Source organism: Python bivittatus, unplaced genomic scaffold (assembly GCF_059951505.1).
Source record: "Python bivittatus isolate LINGU-HERP-01145 unplaced genomic scaffold, Pbiv_v1 ctg000210_np1212, whole genome shotgun sequence".
NCBI classification, from domain to species: Eukaryota; Metazoa; Chordata; class Lepidosauria; order Squamata; family Pythonidae; genus Python; species Python bivittatus.
This window is the reverse complement of record NW_028277053.1, coordinates 20,055,411-20,075,940: the sequence shown is the minus strand read 5'-3', so window position 1 is coordinate 20,075,940 and position 20,530 is coordinate 20,055,411. Positions and strand designations below refer to the sequence as shown.

At 42.8% G+C, this 20,530-nt stretch overlaps 1 protein-coding gene across 11 annotated transcripts in view; it reads left to right on the top strand.

The window, feature by feature from the left end:
- The window catches only part of MYCBP2 (MYC binding protein 2), a 130,349-nt gene that overhangs the window by 81,586 nt on the left and 28,233 nt on the right, over positions 1-20,530 (top strand). For 4 of the 11 annotated variants that reach the window (XM_088139563.1, XM_088139560.1, XM_088139562.1 and 1 more), the window contains exons 52-59: positions 2,033-2,107; positions 2,829-3,053; positions 3,818-3,950; positions 4,594-4,719; positions 9,412-9,573; positions 15,637-15,738; positions 17,334-18,980; positions 20,201-20,370. In XM_088139563.1, coding sequence (XP_087995689.1) covers positions 2,033-2,107; positions 2,829-3,053; positions 3,818-3,950; positions 4,594-4,719; positions 9,412-9,573; positions 15,637-15,738; positions 17,334-18,980; positions 20,201-20,370 — 2,640 coding nt within the window. The remainder of the gene's footprint in view (positions 1-2,032; positions 2,108-2,828; positions 3,054-3,817; positions 3,951-4,593; positions 4,720-9,411; positions 9,574-15,636; positions 15,739-17,333; positions 18,981-20,200; positions 20,371-20,530) is intronic. The other 7 variants (XM_088139569.1, XM_088139565.1, XM_088139561.1 and 4 more) reach the window with 4 other exon arrangements.

The following is a 20,530-nucleotide window of genomic DNA, read 5'->3' as shown; positions in this document are numbered from 1 at the left end:
GTAATCTCATGACGCCGGGAGGCTGTAACCATCGTAAATACATGCTGGTTGCCAAGCACCCAAATTTTGATCACATGGCCGCGGGGATGCTGCAATGGTTGTAAGTGCGAGGAATGGTCATAAGTCACTTTCTTCGGCGCTGTCGTAACTTCGAACAGCCGCTAAGTGAATGGTCATAAGTCAGGGACTACCGTAAAAGCATAAAAGCCAGCACAAAAACTCCCAGCACCCCCAAAAACAACAATCCCAAATCCACTCACAAACAATTTTATTGGACTCCAGCCTCACATGACCCCAGCGCTTGTGGGAAAAGCCAGGTTTCCAAGGCTTTTTGGAAGGCTAGGAGGAGGCAGGGTAGGGGCCTGCTGGACCTTGGTGGGAAGGGTATTAAAGGCCCCAGGCAAGGAACCCCTCCCAGAAGTGGTTTGCTATCACCTGCTTCTTCTTCAAGGCTGAGAGGGAGGGACTACTGACTCTAGGTCACCCCGTGGCTCTGGGTCTCCTGGTTTCTAGCCCAGTACAAGAGTTTAACCTTTAAAATGGTTACTGAGTCCAGACATTGTATGCCTTGTGTGGCTGAGTTATGTAAAAGACTGTGACTGTCTGTAATCCTTTGTATAAAATATTTAGTCTTATAGTATAATTAAGGTATATAGGGGTTTTGCTTGTTTGTTTTTTTGGGAAAAGGGTTCTATAATGAATGCTATAGTAACTTAGAAAAGAAAAGCGTGATTCTGTAGCTTGGCTGTTTTGAGGCTAATATAATTATAAAATCATTTCTAAGGTGCTAATAGAATATGTGACTGAAAATCTATAAAATTCTGGAAGCTTGGTCTGTACTTTGGTTCTGTTTTGCTTTAGATAATTTGCTTTTTTAAAAGAAAATGAAAAATGGCAGGCAAATATTACTACTGAAAAGGAGTGACTGTTCTGAATTGGGATCCATTGTACTGTAGGTGCCCATTGCTTAGAAAGATGCCATGCTAATATTGGCCAAATAAATGCATTCATTTTGAATATTTAGGGTTGCACAGTTGACATGGCTCTTCTCCACTTAACCCCATTTTCCCTTTTTTTTTTGCATAATTCATATATCGTAAAAATAATTATATGTTCAAATCCGCAGTGTAACCTCTTATTCATTTTTATTAATTAATCTGTTCCTTTAAAATGTAGACAATTTATTTTCTAATGAGTTCATTTTTGATGTGCGCAAACATAGCTTCCCTCTGTTTCATTGTCATCTCTGAACAAAGACGGCATCGTCAACCACCTGATTTGTACATTAGGACAGGAGGCCTTTGAAACCTATGTGACCTAAAGCTGTTTGCCCTGTTTTCACTTTGGTATCATTTGAAAGCGTTTCTGCAGCCCAGCGTTTTTCTACAGTGTGGCAAACAGTGTAAAAACTAGTTTTGTTCACTTTAAAATACAGCAGATAGCATCACCAAAAAGAACGAGCATATAACTTTCTATACATCATGATACAGTAAATGCATAAAAAATCTCGGGCAGGTTTTGTATATCTTACTTCCTTCATTTTAAATCAAAAGTTTCCTGTTACAAATAGGTGGCTGAATGCCCACATCCAGTTTTTATCCCTCGGTCCCCATGCCTTGTGCAATAAATCTTCACAAAGTGGCAGACTGACTTTCATCTGATTTGTGATAAGTCTGGTCCTCTTGTTCAGCGAGGGGAACGGGAACTCCCCTCGCATCAAAAGCATTGAGCTGTCTAAAAGACTTTTTCTGTTCTGTGAATGGCATGACACACTACATCAGCCATTAGAGTTGGCAGCTGAAACAATTCATTTTAGCAGATAGTTGCTCCTGTGGTGTATGCTGACGAAGTACTCAGCTAATACAGTTCCATTTTTGTAAAAAGAAATGAGCATTAGGTTACAAGGATGCAGGAATAGGGGAAAAAAAACAAAACCCAAAACCAGAAAATTGTATGTGTCTCTGATTTCTTCTGCTGTTGTGAAAATTGTTGAATTCTCTATTGATACTTGTCTGTCTTAAACTTTACATAGAGTATCTTTAATACTAGCCAAGGAGACAGGGATTTGGACTTATATCCATGGACACCTAACCCTTTCCCCCCTCAGGTGAGCCTTTGAACTTTCTGAACTTCTGTCTCCCACTGTAGCTGGCCTTGCAAAGGATGAGACGTCTCTCGGGGGGGGGGGGTTCAGACTCTCTGTCTTCAGGAGCCCCCTTCTACTGAGGACAGAGCAAACCACATGCTGCAAGCTTATGTCTGTTAGCCTCTTGCTCTTCTGTCCTGCCGGAGTTGAGCATGCACCCCAGAACACTGGGTTGGTTTGCCTTCAAAGATAAAGAATAGCGTTGCATTCCTGTTAGTAGCCAAGTAAGTTCCCGTCGTGTCTTTGGGATTCTGTCGGAGGTCCTTATCTGGTGCCAGATTCGCAGATAAGTCCTGGCCCGTCCCAGATGTCAGGATCACGTCCACTGCCTGTTCCACCCCAGCTCCCATTTCCCTTCCAAATTCTTCATTCCTGCGTGACTGCTTTTTGCCAGGTCACAGTGTTGTATTTTTAGTCTTATGCCAGTGTTTTTTCAGAATGATAGATGAGTGTTTGCTTTATTCATAGCAAATGTTTCACATTTTTGTGTACAGAAGTAATTCAGGAAGAACGGCCAGTTCATGTCCCGTTGTATAAGAAAACCTGCCATTAATACATGTGATCCTCTTCTAGGGCGGACCTTAGTTATGGCAGCTTATAAGAGAGCATAGCTGAAAAATGCAAGGGCATTATTAACAGGTTGTTCTGGTTTTTGTTTTTTGTTGTGTTCCAAAATTTTCAGGAGTCTAGATCTAATGCAGGGGACTTTTTCAAAGACCTCAACTCACCCTGTCCTCAGGAAGCAGTCATGCACGAGCCAGATACGCCATTCCTTCGTGGTGGGCCTGGACTGTATAAGGTAGTGAAGACTGGCCCGTCAGGTCACAACGTCCGAAGCTGTCCCAACCTTAGAGGTATCCCCATTGGAATGTTAGTTCTGGGAAACAGAGTCAAAGCAGTGGGCGAGGTAGGACTCCTGGAACTTCCCTTCTTACCTTTATAGATACTGCCTTGCAATCACAGCAGCCCTTAAGCAGAAACTGCTCTCCTTCCCAACGTTAACTTTTCCTCCCTGCATTGCCAGGGTCCTGGATTTCTGTCATCTCCCATTAATTCAACTGCTGTTTTTCTTGTGTACTTGTTTTTAGAATAGAGTTAATTCATTAAAAAAACACACACACACCTGTCCAGAGTATTTCTCTTGCAGAGTTTGCTAATGAATTATTTTTGGGGTGCCGCAAAAATTATCTTGTTTCTTGGAATTGATGTAACTATTGCATGCTTTGGTGCTCTTCTCTTGCAATGGGCTTGAGGATGTAGTGTGTCATGCTATTTTTTCAAACAGCATCCAGGACATAATAGCACTTTGTGAATATTGAATACCTAGAATCTTTTTCAGGCTTTCTCTGTTTCAAGCTTCCAAAAATGAAATGAAATGAAATGAAATCAGAACTGCCACAGAGCTTTCTAAATTTTCTGATTCTTTTTCTTCTTCTGAACATAGTTCAATTTAATGTGTTCAAAATACTAATCTCAAGCTTCCTATAAATGCATGCCATTTTTTATTCTTCTTTATTCTTTGGAACTTAACTGGAATAATACATATGTGCTGCTTTTCCATGACAAGAAAATGAGGCTCTTTTTCATATGTGGAATCGTTTTGCTGCATCTCATGATAAATAGCAAAAAGTAAGTTAAACCTGACCTTCTTCCTATGTGTGTACACACCAGGTGACTAATTCTGAAGGGACGTGGGTGCGGATGGACAAGAACAGCATGGTAGAGTTCTGTGAGAGTGACGAAGGGGAGGCCTGGTCTTTGGCTCGAGACAGAGGCGGAAACCAGTATCTCCGTCACGAAGATGGCAAGTGCCCTGACTTTTTACACAGCTATCTCTTTTGAGGGCTTTAGAGCTAAGTGCACAGCACCTGGAGGAGACATAAATCTGACTATTTTATAAAAGGAAGCGTGTGTGCGTGCGTGCGTGTGTATGGCATTATTGAAACGATTTCAGAATGCATTCATACACCTTCAGTAGGAGCAGGAGTCAAGCCGTCTTGTCTGGGAGAAAGCCAGCAAAAGATTACTTGAACGTAGCGCTGAATGGCAGCTAACAGTTTCTAAGAAGGAAAGGAGTCGCAGGCTAAGAGGGCCCCCTCTCCTGCCCACTTGCTCTGATGCGGGTGCTTTGCCCTCGGCACAGTCTGACTTTGGGCAGGGATGTGTCAAAGGGACTAGCCGAAGGTCTCAGGGCCAACTGCAGTCCCGGGGATGTCTTCTCCGGGTCGTGCACAGGAGATGCTCCACCTTCAGGCATCCTGCAGACGGGGCACCAATGTGTCTTTTGGTATCCCAGCTCTTTGAAGGATTGACTTGTGAACAGGACAGAAGTCTCCCTTTCATGCAAGCTTCCTTTGACGCTAGCATCTCCTGCTGACACGTAATCAGTTTGGTCTAAACCAGGCTTGGGTTTGGGTTTTTTTTGGCTTATTTCTTTGTTTAAACAGAGCAAGTTCTTGTTGATCAGAATGGCCAGACTCCTCCACCAAGCCCTTTCTCGCTGCAGACTTTCCACAGAGGAACAGGATGTAGTAACGAGCAAGGATTCGATTATGGACTTGGAAACAACAAAGGTAAACCCTACCCCAGTATATTTCCTTTGTACTTACTTTGACTAGTGAGTGTGTTTCCTGTTGTGCTCATGACTGCATTAATATACTATATGCATTTTTTAAAAATCGGAAGAAATGGGTGAGGTTGAGGACGATAACAATGATGAGTCTAGCTAGGTCGCACAGCTGGCTGACCATGGTTGATCTTGAAAAGCTGAGCAGCACTGGATCTGGTTAGTCCTTGGATGGGAGACTAGCCGGAAAACTCAGGACAGTAGATTAGACTGGGAATAAACCACTCCTGCGGTGTTGCACTGAAAACTACATGGATGTGTTTACTAGGCACAGTTACTAGGAACAGAGCTTGGCTGGAAGAAGAGTTTAACTTTAAAAAAAAAATTGTATTCAGGTGGACCTTTAGTTGTAAAATAATGAACTATTATTCAAATCTACCCTCAGCTATAAAAGTTCCCGGAGTGATTCTGGGCCATTCTCTTTCTCACCTCAACCTGTTGCACAGGGTTACTGTTATGGGGAAAAATTAGAGGAGGAAGCGTTATGTATGTTGCCTTCAGCTTCTTCAGGAGAGATGGGATATCAATCTAATCCATATTAAATAAATAAATAAATAACTCTAACTCTAATGCCTAAATCAAAGCAGAAGAGTACAATTGCTTCTTTCTTGGAGGAGCATCAACAGAAATCATATAAAAAGTTAAGCCTTTATTCAACAGATTATTCTTCCACTTTGCAGCCTAGATTATTTCTGAAAATCTGAACATTTTAAAGCTTCCCCTCTCGAGAAGCTTGCTATTATGAAATTGTAAGCATTCACAATCCAGGACTTCATAAATGCTGGTGAACTGGCTGATAATGCTTTGTGGGGGAAATGTACTTTTGCGTGGAAGGTGCGCCTGGGGGTGGCTCTTCCCTTTGCTCCAGGAGTCTGCAGAGCCACTGCCTTCGAGTGCAGAAATGCTCGAGCCCCAAGGCTGGAGGTGTCTGTTCTGCCGGCACAAGGGGGTCTGGCTCCTGGCAAAAGGTGGCATTTTAAGGCAGGGCCCCTGCGCTTCCCAGCTTTCTAATGAAAACTAGGCAAAGGCTTCCTCCAGTTCTCGGTAGAAGAGAAGATTAATTCCAACTTTTTGCTACACATTGATGACTCCGGGTATTAAGCTACCTGTGGATATGATGTAGACCATTTTTAGTAGCTAGATTTATAAAATCAGATTAGTACATCTGGTGCCCAAGAATGCAGTGTACAATTTCAGAACGTGGAATTAAGTGAGTAGAGGTGAAACATAAATAGGTTTCCCTTTAGATTGCATTGTTTATGTACTAGCCAACAAAGGCAAAATGGGTTCTAAGTTAAGCAATTTGTTTCAGCAAGAAATGTGTCTAATGTTCGCTGGATCATAAATTTAATTTTTCTATAGCTAGAAATTTATCTTCTGGTGCATCATGCTACATTAGCCAGGTTTCTTTAAATCCAGTGTTAATGTTTTGGAGGAATAGCCAGACACCATGAACTTAGACCAAAATATTAAAAAGCTTATTTTTAAAATGTTCTCATATTTTCTGTATAATATAACACCAAGAATTCATGGTTCTCTTTCCTGGAAATATATAAGCAGGTGTTCCTTGCCTCTTCATTAATCCATACTATCTGAATTTTTAAAAAAAATAATCCAGGATATTTTTGCACTGGAGCTCCATTGATGTTATATATCTTCTTGCCTCATTTCTTTTTCATGTCTAATTTTTTTGAGCATCTGTACATCAAAAAATGAAAGTCCTTTCAGTAAGTGTATTCTTGGCCTTCTGGCACATACGTGTACTGAAAAGTGGGTGCGGCCTCGTGCCATTTGAAGGGAACGGATCCTCGTCCCATAATTATAGCTGCCTAACAAGCTCTTGGAGGAGAATCTGGCATATTGCACTGAAGACCCCCTGCCGAAAGAGCATCTTATAATCTCCCCAGGTTCTCCTTACAGACGTACTGTGATTTTGCAGATGCTTATCATCTCTTTTAGCTCAGCAAAAAGATGGGGCTTAGAATATCCACTCCTTTTTTGGAACTTTTGAAATTTCAGCTTCTAAGAAAGTTTAAGTCTACTGAAGTGATAGGTACATGTTACTCTTCTCCGTTATATATTATTATATATAATGCCTAAGATTATGAAGCTGAAGATTAAGAACCAGTGATTTGCTTTAGATGATCAAAGATATACAGACCTAAAAGAAGTGAAGGGGTGTCCTGTCTTTTAGATAAGAAGATGGATGTCTCAGAACCTTTTCAGAGATCCTGCCAGCTGTCTTAATTTTACTCATACGTTCTCCTCCAATACCTCCTGAGCATGGAGAGTGGGTTGGGATAGGTTAGGCAGACTCGTGGCTGAGGTCTTCCCAAATTAGACACCTCTGTTTTGAGGCAAAACTAGCCTACCTGATTTCCTCATTAGTTGGAATTTTTCAGTGTTAGAACAAGTACATTTCTCTTCATGTGGGTAGATTCCTAAAGACAGCAGCATTGAACAGTCCTTTCCTATCGCTAGGTTTAGACAGTGAATTGTGTATTCATTGCTAAAGTAGAACTTTCCTTTTAACTTCTGGCTAAAATTCCACCTTGAAAATGTTTAGAATTGCAATGAAGGGATAGTTTTCATAGGGGTAAGATCATACTCATTAATCATTCATATCATGGATTAAATTCCTCCTTCCTAGAACACACAGTGATAATAGTAACTTGTGCTCCAGATTTATCCATTCAAGTGAGACTTCAAAATGCTAATTAGATTTATGAAGGGCTCTCATTTTTTCTAGCCAATGAGATTCTCCTTGTGTCTTTGAGGCCTTCTCTTGAAAGTAGCTGAGTAAATCCACATAATAATTCAGATAGCATTTCTTCAGCCTACATGAGGAGGTGTCAGTACACAAACAGGCTGTAGGGCAGTAATTTCAGCACCTTCTTGTAACTGATCCTTTAATGGGGAAATAATTTTTCATTAGGCAATCTTCTTTCATGTATTGATGAGAGATGCCTGTGAACGGGATGTGGAATCTGCAAGATTATTGTTTGACTGTCGTATGTGTATAAGACAAAAGGTGGTTTTGATGGATTGCAAAATTATTAGAAGTCTGTTTATCCACTGGATTGAAGATTTGGACTTAGCATTTTGTTTAGTACGCCTTTGAAAGTGTGTAGAGAAGATGAATGGGGCATATCAGGAATCTCCCTCATGATGGAGTAAGATTTGAATAAGTATTAAGATTTACCAAGACAGTGCATACTTCTCCCCCAGAAAAGTCTGAAACTGCAGGAAGGATTATTTATTTAAACATTTATAACTTATGTTAATAATCATTTTACTTTCTTAATTTTTAATTAACAGGAATGTGCAGTTTGGCCAGTTGGCATTACAGTAATTAAAAATTCTTCCAGTAATAGAACAATTTAGTAGAGCAGGTGAAGTCACAAATAGGTGCATAGAAAATTACCTCATCACAGCCTTCCTAAACAAGAAGATTCCACCTCCCTGGTAGAAAAGGGTTGCCAACTGGAATGAGGCAATATGTAAAATTATATTTGAAATATGCAGCCACAGGATAGGCTAGCAGTGCCCCCCAGCACAAGACTCTGAGGGTCTGCAGTGGGAAAGGTGAAGAATTCAGAGGACTTCGACTCTGATTACAGGTGTTATCCATGGAATTGTTACCATAAAGAGACTTTATAAAAAAAGTTTTGGTTAATATTAGTAAAAGAAGGGAAATCTTGATGAGGCTGTTTAGGTAAGTTCAAAATATTTCTGATTTGAAATTAAATAGTGGAGACTTTTAAGGTGCTGTCTGTGCCTTCAGAATGTGTGGACAGAATAATCAGGAGTCTGTTGAAATGCTGTTTTCTGAGGAAAAACTCACAGACGTCATTAGAAAATATGTACTGTTAATAATACTGTGTAAACTGAGTGCAGCTGTCTGGGTTCCTCAGCTGCACAAAAGGGTGGCCCTTCCTATGAAGGGCACCTGTCGGTTTAGCTCTGTCATTTGCATATCCCGGGTATCTGCGGGAAGTGCCCCTGTACAAGAGCCACTGTTAAACCATGACAGCAATACCATAGCAACAACATAACGACACTGCAGTAGGACAGGAGGTGCACATCCCTCCTTCCTCCTCCAGATGTTCTCCAGGGACAGCTTGGGACCCTCCAGGAGGGTTGGCAGTAATCTGGTGGGGTGGGGCAAGGGGGGAGTTCCCCAAAATAGGAACCACCCCTGTCTCTGCTTTAAGTATTCTACTAAAATTTACTTTTTCTTTTTCCTGTTGGCTATATATATATTTTTTTTCCAATTCTAAAATCTTTGTTCAGAAGCTCATAAGATTTGGGTTTGCTTTTAAGGTCAGGTTACATTCTTGTTCTTATTTTTAAAAGGAGTCTTAGGGAAGGATATTGGAAAAATGTTTTATGAATCATGCTTCTAATAATCTCTGTACATTTTGGCTTTGCAAAAATATTTGGTCAAATTGCTCATAATTCTACCAAATGTTTATTAATAACTGCATCATCCTGTTGTACTATGTCTTGCTAGAAGATAGTTCTTAATTACCACATTGCAGACCACGGTAGGCCTTATCAGTGCTTTGCTCTCAAATGAACGTTTTCTGCCCTTTTTGCAGGTAACAGGTTGTAGTTTTAACTGTTTTGCCCACTGCAGGTGACCAACTGAGCGCCCTATTGAATTCCATTCAGTCACGGCCTAGTCTCCCAGCTCCTTCCATCTTTGATCAAGCTGCAAATCCTCCCTCTTCCCTAATCCACAGCCCATTTGTGTTTGGACAGTCCCTTCCCTTCCAGCAACCTCAGCCACAGCTTCAGAGTAAGTCTGTCAGCCTTTCCTGCCTCATCCGTCTGTTTCAGAAGCTGCGCCGTTGCTATCCTCACCTCGGTTGCGTATCAGCTGCTAATCACCACCTCCTTTCTCTGCCACTACGTTGGCTTCCCATCACATGGAAGCAAATGCAAGGTTTACCTGTAATTATTAGGGACTGTTGCCCTGACCTTTTGATTATATTCTGTGGTATCGATAGTGTATTTACAGAAGTGTTTGTAAGAACATTTTCTGAGTTTAATTCAGTGAAAGAATTCTCCGATCTTACAGTGTCTGTAACACTTGAAATTTCCCATAAGTATTGTTACATCTTGAGCTGTGGTGTACAAGTTTGTTGTGGTTATTACCGAGCTATTGTTTTAAACTGAAGTATTGATATCAAAGCTGATGACTAATTGGTTTCTTTTTCTTAATTTCTGCATAATATGGGAATTTCACTAATTCTGTGAAGATCTTTTTTCATTATGTTGAAAATTTGGATGGTCATATTGTTTTGCTATTACAGAGCCATTAGCTTCTATCGAAGTTGTTTAGCAAGCTTATCAGGAGGAGCTGTTGCTTAAGCAGTCTGCTCCAGTAATTTTTCTTTGTAAGAGAAAGAAAGGAATTCTGCACTGCCGTTCCAGAGGGAGCCTCCATTTAGGCCTTGACTCTTGCCTGTTTTCAAAGCATTCTTGGTCTTCTCCATAAAGGGAATATGCCGTACAATTCTTGATGCCTTTTCATCCTCAATTGGGAGCACCAGAAGACCGCACCGTTCTGGCCAATCCGGAAACAAGATGGCTTTCCCCCAATCAAGGTGACAAAAGAAAAGCTTCAGAATAAGAAACGCAACAGAAATAAAGTCCTCACTTCAACTTACCAATTTTGGTAGCCTTTGAGAACAGCAAGACTATTTTTAAATGGTCCACACAGATTTGTGTGCATTCTTCCTCCCAACTTATTCCTCATGCCTATTCCTGATTTTGAGGTGGCTATAGGAAACTACAGCTAACATCCCTTTGGAGATCAAGGGCCTGTAGAAATCAGTGGAAGTGCCGTTGGCCCAGTTGTTTGGTCTGAGTAGCTAGAATCCTCCTCTTCTTGAGTCTCAAGAGACCCAAATCTACTGTTTGCCACCCATTATTTTTAGAGAGTTTGGCCAGCTCCGCTTGGTGGAAAGAAACTTCAGGAAGTATTTTCAGAGGGTTAAAAAAAGAGAGAATCCACCAGTAAGAGGAAGTAGAGGATTATATCTGGCTGTATGGATCCGTTCCACCCACCTTGGCTTCATCAGAGGGTATAAGGGACATTACAGGCATTTTTATGATTAAGTCTTTGGATTCCTCAGTAGAAAATTTAAAAACAATCCTCAGCCAAAAAATAATAGTTCCCGTGCAATTAATAAGCCAGCTAACATCTTTGGGGTTCAAGGACATTCTACTGACTGCCTTGATATAGGCTAGACTTTGTTCTTTACAGGTGTATGTCATCAGTCTGACTGAAATCTTCCTCAATGCCCAAAGCTTGATGTTTTCTTTCTCTTCTCCTCAAAATATCTATTTGGAAAGGGTAGCTGTTCCTCTTCTTAAAAATACAACACAGAGACAGGGCGGTAGATTTTAATTGTCATGTATCTGAAATCTTGTGCAGATCTGAAGTAGAAACTTTGAATAACTTCAGATCTATGCTTGATTCTTTTTTATTAGAGCTATATTTTTGTGAGTAGATAAAATTGAAATATAATGCCAACTATCAGCTCTTTGTAACAGAAAATTACTTGACAGCAAGTTGAACTTCAGTGTCGGGGGAACCACCTTAACTTTCCAGCACTATATCTTGCTAAGATACCGGATGATGATAATCCTCCATCCTGCCTGAGGCCATGATATTAAGATTTATGTTCAGATGAACAGAAAAGCAGTGGGATTTACAGCTGAGCCTGTGAAAGATCATTGACTCTGGCTAAAGAGGAGCTCTCTATGTTATTCTACTGTATATCTGAGGAAAAATGTTTTTCTTACCGGAAAAAGGTGAGCAGTTTTGAGTAGTCTTCCCTTTGGAATGACAAAAAAGAAAAGGAATTACTTATGGAAGCTTGACAAATCCTTTCAATCAATAAAAAGCTACTCAAGTGAATCCACATGGGAAAAGTGACATAGAGTTGGGATCAACCAGAAGAGAGTCTCCTTGATTCTAACTAAGTTTCACTGAATCTATCCAAATAGACAGCTCCATAAATTCTCTAAAACTGTTCAAATTCTGTGGAATATTATGAATTACCATCCTGGCAGGCTGAGGTGGGGGAAGTGGGGATTCCTGAGATCGCTGGACTTGGTAGGTGGAGTCAACACTGGTAAGGATGTGCTTGTTGCACCATACACATTTTATAAGTAATAATAGAGATTTTGAATTGGGCCTGGAAGCTAATAGGAATCCAGTGCAGTAGCATTAAAACTGGTGTTACCCTGGGGTGGCAGAATTATCTCACCAGTCATCAGGCTGCTGCATTCTGGACTAATTGAAGTCATCTTCAAACGCTGCACCAAGTGGAGAGCATTGTGCAGTAATCCAACCATGTGATGATTGTGGAGTAAATCACTGTGGCCAGTTGAGGTAGCACCACAGCTGGCATCTCCAGTGAAGCTGGACAAAGACTCCCTGGCCATTGTGCCCATCTGCCATTGTAAATTGGAACTGTGAGTCTGGAAGAACTCCCAAATCATAGACCACCTGTGACCCCATCCAGAGAAACTACCAAGACTGTTGCAACTGTTTATTGACAAAAAACAATTCAGTCTTAGAAGAATCTGAGTTTGTTTTGCACCCTCCAGATGCTAGCAGCCTCCAGACTCTGATTCATGCTGTCCACTGGTTCAGTTTTATCTGCATCTCATGGAGCTTTCATATGTAATAAAGTACTGTGGGCATTTCTGGCAAGAGGATACAACTTTAAGACAGAATAGATCCTCCAAGGAAAATATTTCAGCTTACGAGTATCTTACCCACTGTCTCTTATTTGCATTTTCTTTACCTTTGGCCCTCAAACTTCTGTTTTGTACAGAACCCTCAATAAAATATTAAGTGTTTTGTCACTGAAATAATATATATTTCACATTTTGACTAATTTTTCATTGCTGATGGAATTCTTGAGAAATATGTAACTTTAAAAATGATTATTTTAATAGGTTTATAAACTTTCAAAAAGTTCATTGATTTAAATCAAAAGTAATTTATTTGAGATGAAAAGATGCACAGCTTACTTTTGGTGAAAAGTCTGGATTTTCATTGGCGTGAGATTTCATAAAATGATTTTTTTTTTAGGCACATATATATGTCTTCCATACAAAAGCTTCTGTTATGTATGGATTTTTTTTTCAGGTATGAGAGTAGATTTTGCCAAGTAGAGTGGACATTCTTGAGGCTTTTATTCACCAATGTTTTAAGAATATCTGGTTCTTAAGCTCATATTCTCAAATCCAGGGATTTTTAAGCATGATTAAATGCAAGTTCATTTCATTATCATCCATTTACATCCATTATTAAGGTTTAGCTTTCTTCACTGCTGCAATTTTCCAAGGTTTAACGAATAATCATGGGCTCGCTTAGTGGAAGTGGACGTTCAACAGTAAAAAACTCAAAGGTCTTGAAGGTGGCTTTCTTCAGAGCAAAATCAGAAGCAGTTTGTGAGGCTGTTGAGGCAGTCACACTCTGAGAATCAAAATCAGAATCTGTTTGCTTTCGCCACCTCTGATGATTTATTTTTGAGTTTGAAGACACTTCAGTCTCTTCAGTCTCCTAACAACATCATGATATACTCTCATAGCTGTTTTTGCTAAAGGAAATACGGAGCCCTTAATTATTGTATAATTGGCATAAACTCAGCACAAAGCAAAATATTATGTTCATGAACTCCCTTTTAAAGCCATGAGTTAAGATATGTTTTTTTTACCTGATGCAGGATTACCAGTCAATAGGTTTGGGAAGCATTCAAAAGCATCCATGCAAAGCATTCCACCTCAGAGCTTTAAAGCAGCTGCATCCTCTCAGAGGTTTGGCATGGCATCACCGGCCAACTTGGCTGGTGGTTTTGGTGTAAACATTGTCTGTGTATGTAGAGAGGGCCCAGGAAAAGCCTTTGAAGTGTCTGTGCTGACCCTTTTAGAGGATATAGCTGCTTTAACACTTCAAGGAAGGGCATTGGCGTGTCCCAGGACTCTTGGCAAAGGGATGCTTCCTCATACTTGGCACATTGCCCATCAAGAATGACTCTCTTATAACTCTTGTGAACTGCTGCAGTGATGGGAGTGCCCAGTCTGAGTTTTGGATAGTTCATGTAACAGCCAAACTACTCATCACATTGCAGTTTGGCAGAGGGCCTAATGGAAGCTTGAATGAAATAAAAAAATCATAACTTCAGCTCACAAGACTTGTGGGAAAAAACCCCTCTCTGCTGCTTTGAAAAGGAAATCAAACTCTGTGTTTACTTTCTGAGTCCTTTTTCCCTGCATTCTTTTATAGCCAAAAGCCAAACTATAAGAAATAGTCTTTGCATGTGGTTTTCTAAAAACATGTAGGTTTTACAAACTCAGCTGAAAATTAATAGGATCGGAAGAAGCACAGAAAGACCTTTAATCCTTTTCTATCTAAGAAAATCTTTCCTTTCAACTGTTACCTTAATTGGGAGAAAACGCAACACCAGCACTGAAATAAATAACTTTCATATTCCTTGTTGTTTTGCCATGAGCTGAGGAGCACTTGATGTGAACAGGGTATTACGAGGTGATGAGAAAGGACAGTAGCATTTTGCCTTCTACCGCAGGAACCACGTTTGCCTGATGACAGTCTAGTCCGTCCTGTGTGTAAGGAAATCCCAGTGTATTCATTTGGGTTAATGTTTGAGAAAGGGTGCCAAGCGTTTGCAGTTTACTGTTCACTTTAACTTTAGACACAATTCCTTCTTTAGAGAATGCATGCCAGTATTCTTCCTCCTTCCAATCCCACCCACTCACATGCCCTGTGCTGTTTGGAAAATCTCACAGATTTCTGAATAGTGTAAAATAAGAATTTTTATTCACAGTAGCTTTGATTGATAAGTCCCTGTTGTATGCAGACCTGGGTCAGACTCTAACTAGGAGATCACCTAACGAGTCCAAGGCAGTTTTACATATCTTTATGGCACTTCCCACTCACACAAGTTAGTTTTGAATCCAAGGGAGCCACAAAAGCATGTGAGAAGGGATGTAGAGATCAGTGTTAAAAGAAAAGGACAGTTGTACAGAGTACAGACAAGCTGCTAGACTACTCAGCAGGAGTGCTTTCTTCCAATTTGACATTTGTGTAATAAGATTGGTCTTCCACCCCATCAGCAGAAGGCCGCGGTTTAGGCAAACTTAGAAGAACTCAGGAGTGTTCTGGAAGATCCTACAGGGTCACCTGAATCTCTTGTGGAGACCCAAAGGCTCAGTCCCCTTGCCCATCCCACTCCTCACATAGCGGAGGTGGGCTTTCTCTTCCTGGAAGCCCTCTTTCCCTTCGTCCATGTTTACAGAGAGCAGGACTAGCCTGGGAGGATTTAAAAGATAAATGTACAGAGGCGGCTGGCCCTACTCCAAAAGAGCAGATGACTGTAGTACAATTAATGCTTTGTACGTTTAATCTTTTCTTACTTTATAATGACCAAACAAGTCTCCTACGTAAAGGCAAGACAGGGAACATTCACATGGGTTACAGAGTAATGCTTGGCTGTGCAGACTTTCCCAAAGCTGAACAATAACAGGGAGGCAGGAAAAAAGGAAAATAGTGCAAAATTGTTCCTTAGGCGCTGAGTCATTGTTAAAGTTTCCTGAAATGTTTGCTGCTCCTCTAAAAATCTGGTTAGGTTTTCCATAATGCGCTGTTGAAAAGCCACACAAGATGCCTTGCTTGAGACCCCTAGAACAATTCTTGAACAGTGAATGGAAGGGCGTTGGATTTTGTCCCACCTCTGGATTGCTTGCTTTGCTGGTTTTATCTTGGCTCCTTTCCATTCAATCTGTGCTGCTTCTTCTGTGCCACTGTTTTCCCCTCCAGAAACTCCACCCCGCGGCCTTGCTTGTCGTGAACGCATTGACCAAAGTAGTGACGCAGCCGCGCCTGCCTCCGCTCTCTCATCTCTCTCATACAAGCTCAAGGGTGGGTATGCATGCTGCTGGAGAACAGCTGCGCGGGGGGGGGGCTCTGTTCTCGAACGCAAGGGGCTTTCCTGCTCAGTCCATCTCATTCCATTCAGCTCAAAAATGCTTCTGCTTGGGCTCAAAGTTGCTTGGCTGAAATTGCAGGCCGTGGCTTCCGGTGAAAAGGAGAGGATTTTCAACAAGGAGCGACAAGTGCCTCTGCAATTTTAGTGCCAAAACAGAATAGGCAGCGCGTCAGTACAAGTCAGAAGGGTGCGAAGAAACCCTTCCACGCTGGCTATATCCCACCTACCTTGAATGGAAATGTTAAGATTCTGTATGGTTCGTTGTACCCTCTTAGCCTTCCCTCTAAACAAAACAGGGCAATCTCGCTTTACTGTGTGTTTTGATTGTTGACCGGAAAGTACGGCTACTGAACACAGTGGGGGCAAGCACATAACTGCAACTGTCTTGCCCAACTTGTTTATACATAGTTTTAATTTTAAATTCTACAGTATACTTTCTGTAAATCATTTTGAACATGGAAGAGCAAATGGCTCGTGCCTAAGTCATCTTTAACAAGTTAAGAACAGCTTAATATTGGTACTAAATAGCATATTTCTTGTAAATCTTGTCAGCAATTCCTGCTTTGATATGATATGTTTATCGGTCACTACTAAATGAGAAAAAAAATGCTTCTTAAGTTCTTGAAATAACTGTTTTTCTTTTTATCTTCTTAGCATCTTGTATTTGTTATATTTAGTTAGAATATGCATACAGAAATCTTTTAACTATGTGTTGAACATTATTGAATATTTTAATCTGCTTCCTGAAAAATTGATCATGCATTGGATCCCAAGGTATTCTGTAAGCTGAAAGATCCCATGGAGCTTCCAGCTGAGCAACTTTACCCCACTTCTCAATCATTCTGCAAGTATCCTCAATTCTCTTGGGCAGATTCTATGAAACAGCAAAGTCAAGGGGAGCCAAGAGTACCCCTTGTTAGAGGCTTGAAGCCTGGTTTCAGACAGACATCTTTGCTTTGTGGCTCCTCCAGGATGCAAAGTGGTGCACCAGCTGTAAGAACACACACACACACACACCCAAGCTTCGTGGCCATAGCTGGGATCATCCTGGCTTGACAGGAGAGTGCTAGTTTGGATTCTCGTTCCCTTTCCTGTCCTGGAGTGGGTAATTAGTGTTGTTAAGGGTGAGCAGGCTAACAGCTGGTCATCAGAGATTTCCCAGGTCCAGATGGGTCTTCTGCAAATAGAAAGGGACTTCCTCTCCCCTCTTGATTTCACAATCCTATTGCTATGATCTCTTCTGTCCCCATGTAACTCTAGAACAATTACTGATTCCAAGAAGCAGCTTTGAGGGACAGAAGCTCAAAATTTGCCCAATTGCGTTTCACTTATCTTTGGGGCCTGACCACATAACTGTTGAAGTCACACTTTTCTCTCTTCCCTGTAATCCTGGAAACTTCTCTGTAGTGGTTCTGTTGGTTTTCTGGTGGTGTGAGAATCCTGAAAAATGAATTTATATGACTGGTCAATATGGTAAGGTTTGTATTATGAATCTTTCCTTTTTAACCTGATTACATTTGTTGTACAGGTGACAGGATGAATTTTACCGCAGCTGCTAGATCAGTTTCTCCGGCAGGGAAGTCGGACGGGGCCTCAAAATACCGAGGGGAAAGCAGGCCTCCCAAATCTGATGGACGTTGGAGCCACACAGTGCCAGGCCAGAAGAAGCCTAGGAACACAGAAAGCACGTCTGCCAGTGAGTCTCTGATGCTGAAATCGGATGCTGCCAAGCTGAGGTCGGATTCCCACAGCAGATCGTTGTCTCCAAATCACAACACTCTTCAAACGTTAAGATCTGAGGGGAGGACGGTGCCTTCCCTTCGGGCAGAATCCCCGGGCCCGGGAACTCGGGCCTCCTCTCCAAAGACACTGTCATCGGGGAAATCCTGCACGTCTGGCGCTGGTTCTCGGCGGTCGTCGTCTCCTCATGAGAAGCCACTTTCTCAGAAACCCTCCGCTCCAACGAAGACGAAGCTCGATCCTCCTCGGGAGCGGTCTAAATCGGATTCTTACACGCTGGACCCGGATACTCTTCGCAAAAAGAAGGTGCCTCTAACTGAGCCAATAAGAGGAAGATCCACTTCACCTAAACCCAAAATTCCACCAAAAGATGGGAAACCTGTGTCTGAAACAGAAAATAGAGCCCCTTCTCCTCACGTTGTGCAAGAAAACCTTCACAGCGAAGTTGTTGAAGTCTGCACGTCCAGCACCTTGAAAACAAGCAGCGTTACCAACAGCACCTGTGAGGACAACTCTGAATGTAGGAGCCTGGATGAAGGCTTGAACAAAGTTCACTTCAGCATAGGGAAGGCACCTCTGAGAGAGGAGCAGGACACGAGGGCTTCTCCCAAGGTGGGTCGGAAGTGTATCGCTAGGCACGCCAGGCCCAAGAAGGAGAGATCGGTCTGCCTGTTCAAGGGCGAGGGAACCCGGTCAGCGGAGCCTGCCAAACCAGCCATGTCTCCCTCCGTCGCCGAATGCGCCAGGACCGTCTTTGCATCCTTCCTATGGCACGAAGGCATTGTCCACGACGCCATGGCCTGCTCCTCATTTCTGAAGTTTAACCCTGAGCTTTCTAAAGAGCACGCCCCGATCCGGAGCAATCTAGGCCAGGCACCTGCCGAAGAAAAAGAAACCAAGCTGAAGAACCGTCACTCCCTGGAAATATCCTCCGCGCTAAACATGTTCAACATAGCTCCCCACGGGCCTGACATATCCAAAATGGGCAGCATCAATAAGAACAAAGTCTTGTCGATGCTGAAAGAGCCGCCTCTTCACGAGCGCTGTGAGGACGGGAAGCACGAAGCGGCCTCTTTCGACAGCTCCGGCCACCACCCGCTGAAGGCCAAGTCCCCTCTGCCGCTAACGCTGCAGCACCTGGTAGCCTTTTGGGAAGACATTTCTCTGGCGACCATCAAGGCGGCTTCCCAGAACATGATTTTCCCGAGCCCTGGCTCCTGCGCAGTGTTGAAGAAGAAAGAAAGCGAGAAAGAGAGCAAGAAGTCCAAAAAGGAGAAGAAGAAGAAGGAGAAGGCGGAGGCCAGACCAAGGGGAAACCTCTTTGGGGAAATGGCTCAGCTTGCAGGGGAGCGTCCGGAGAAAGACACCATCTGTGAATTGTGTGGGGAGTCCCACCCGTATCCGGTGACCTATCACATGAGACAAGCACATCCAGGTAGGAGGCGCTCCAGGTGAAAACCGTGGTGGGTTTTGTGACGACTATCCTGCGGCCGGATTTTGTTTAGTTCTGTCACACCTAGAACAGGGAAGGGGGTGCCTGGGGGCATGTCGGTAGTTCAGCATAAAGGCTTGCCTCGCCTTGAACCGCCCCTGGCCCTTCCCTCTTGGATGGGGCCCAGGCTAAGGGTCGGCCACCGTACCCGCAGGCCTGTTCTGATGCGCCTCAGGAAAGAGAGTCCCGCGCATCAGACACTCCTGGTTTTTCACGTTTGAGCACAGCCCGACCCCCCACCCCCCCGGCCAATGGATCTTGCTTTGCCCCTTCAGTGGCGGCATTCAACAAATCTGTAACTGTTGCTGAGACAGAAATCAGTCGGTTTGTGTCGGTTTAATTTCTTAAATTCCCTGTCTTAGATCAGAAACTAAAAAATATTTTTCAGTTTTTATTCACCAGACGGAACAATTGATTAATGACTTTGCTTTATTCTGAGTCCAGGATGCACCCAATTATAGTACTGGAAGTTTAGGGGGGTTGAAGCATCTCCCCTTATCCAAAGAAAATCCCCCCCCCCCATTTGACTGCTCGGAGGAATATATCAACTCTCAGAATTCTCAATGGCAGCCACGCTAGAGGGGAATTCAGGAGGCTCAAGTCTACCCATATGGAGGTTACCTAGTGTGGGAAAGCCTAGCCCAGGGGCCTCTAGAGAGAAAATTTACTGGGGTCGTATCCAGCTGCCAAGAGCCCCAGAAAATAGAGTTTTCAGAGAACTGCCCATCTTTTCTGTAGGTGGCAAACATTCTGGAAGCTGCACTTTCCTCTCACCTAGAAAGCAGCCACATTATGGGAAGTGATAAGATGCCTCTGCCCACAGCACAGACGGTTCATTGGGAAGGCAGGAGACACAGAGTCTGTGGCTCGGATTGTAGCTCAAGCTGAAGGGCCCTCCCTGTTCAGAGCGCTCTTTGCACCTTTGCGGAGGGAGCCCCTCCATCCCAGGAATTGTTCTTGGTGAACATTTCGACCCAGCCTTCTCACACTGAGGTGGTCTTGAGCACCGGAGAGGGCCATCCTGGATCAAAAACTGGTGTACCTGGGTTGCTGTAACGAGCCTTTCGGTCTTTTTCCGATAAGGTTGACTCTGTCTGTGAATGTTTGATTCAGTGGCGGCTTTGGTAGATCTTTCTCTTTAACGTGACGCTCTGTTGTTTAAGGTTGTGGCCGTTACGCAGATGGACAGGGCTACAACAGCATTGGACACTTTTGCGGAGGATGGGCTGGGAACTGTGGTGATGGCGGCATAGGAGGAAGCACATGGTATCTCGTCTGTGATCGCTGCCGAGAAAAGTACCTCCGTGAAAAGCAGGCAGCAGCGAGAGAAAAGGTATTTCTCCTCTGCTTCCCCCAAGCCGGCTGGGTTTTGCTGGGCAGCCTTCTAAGTACTGTGGCCTAAATTCGGGATTCCTCCCAGGCGTGGGAGCCCAGTCCTTGGGAAAGTGCCTGGGTTGCCGGGACCCATGTTACAAAACTCCGAAGAAGTTCCC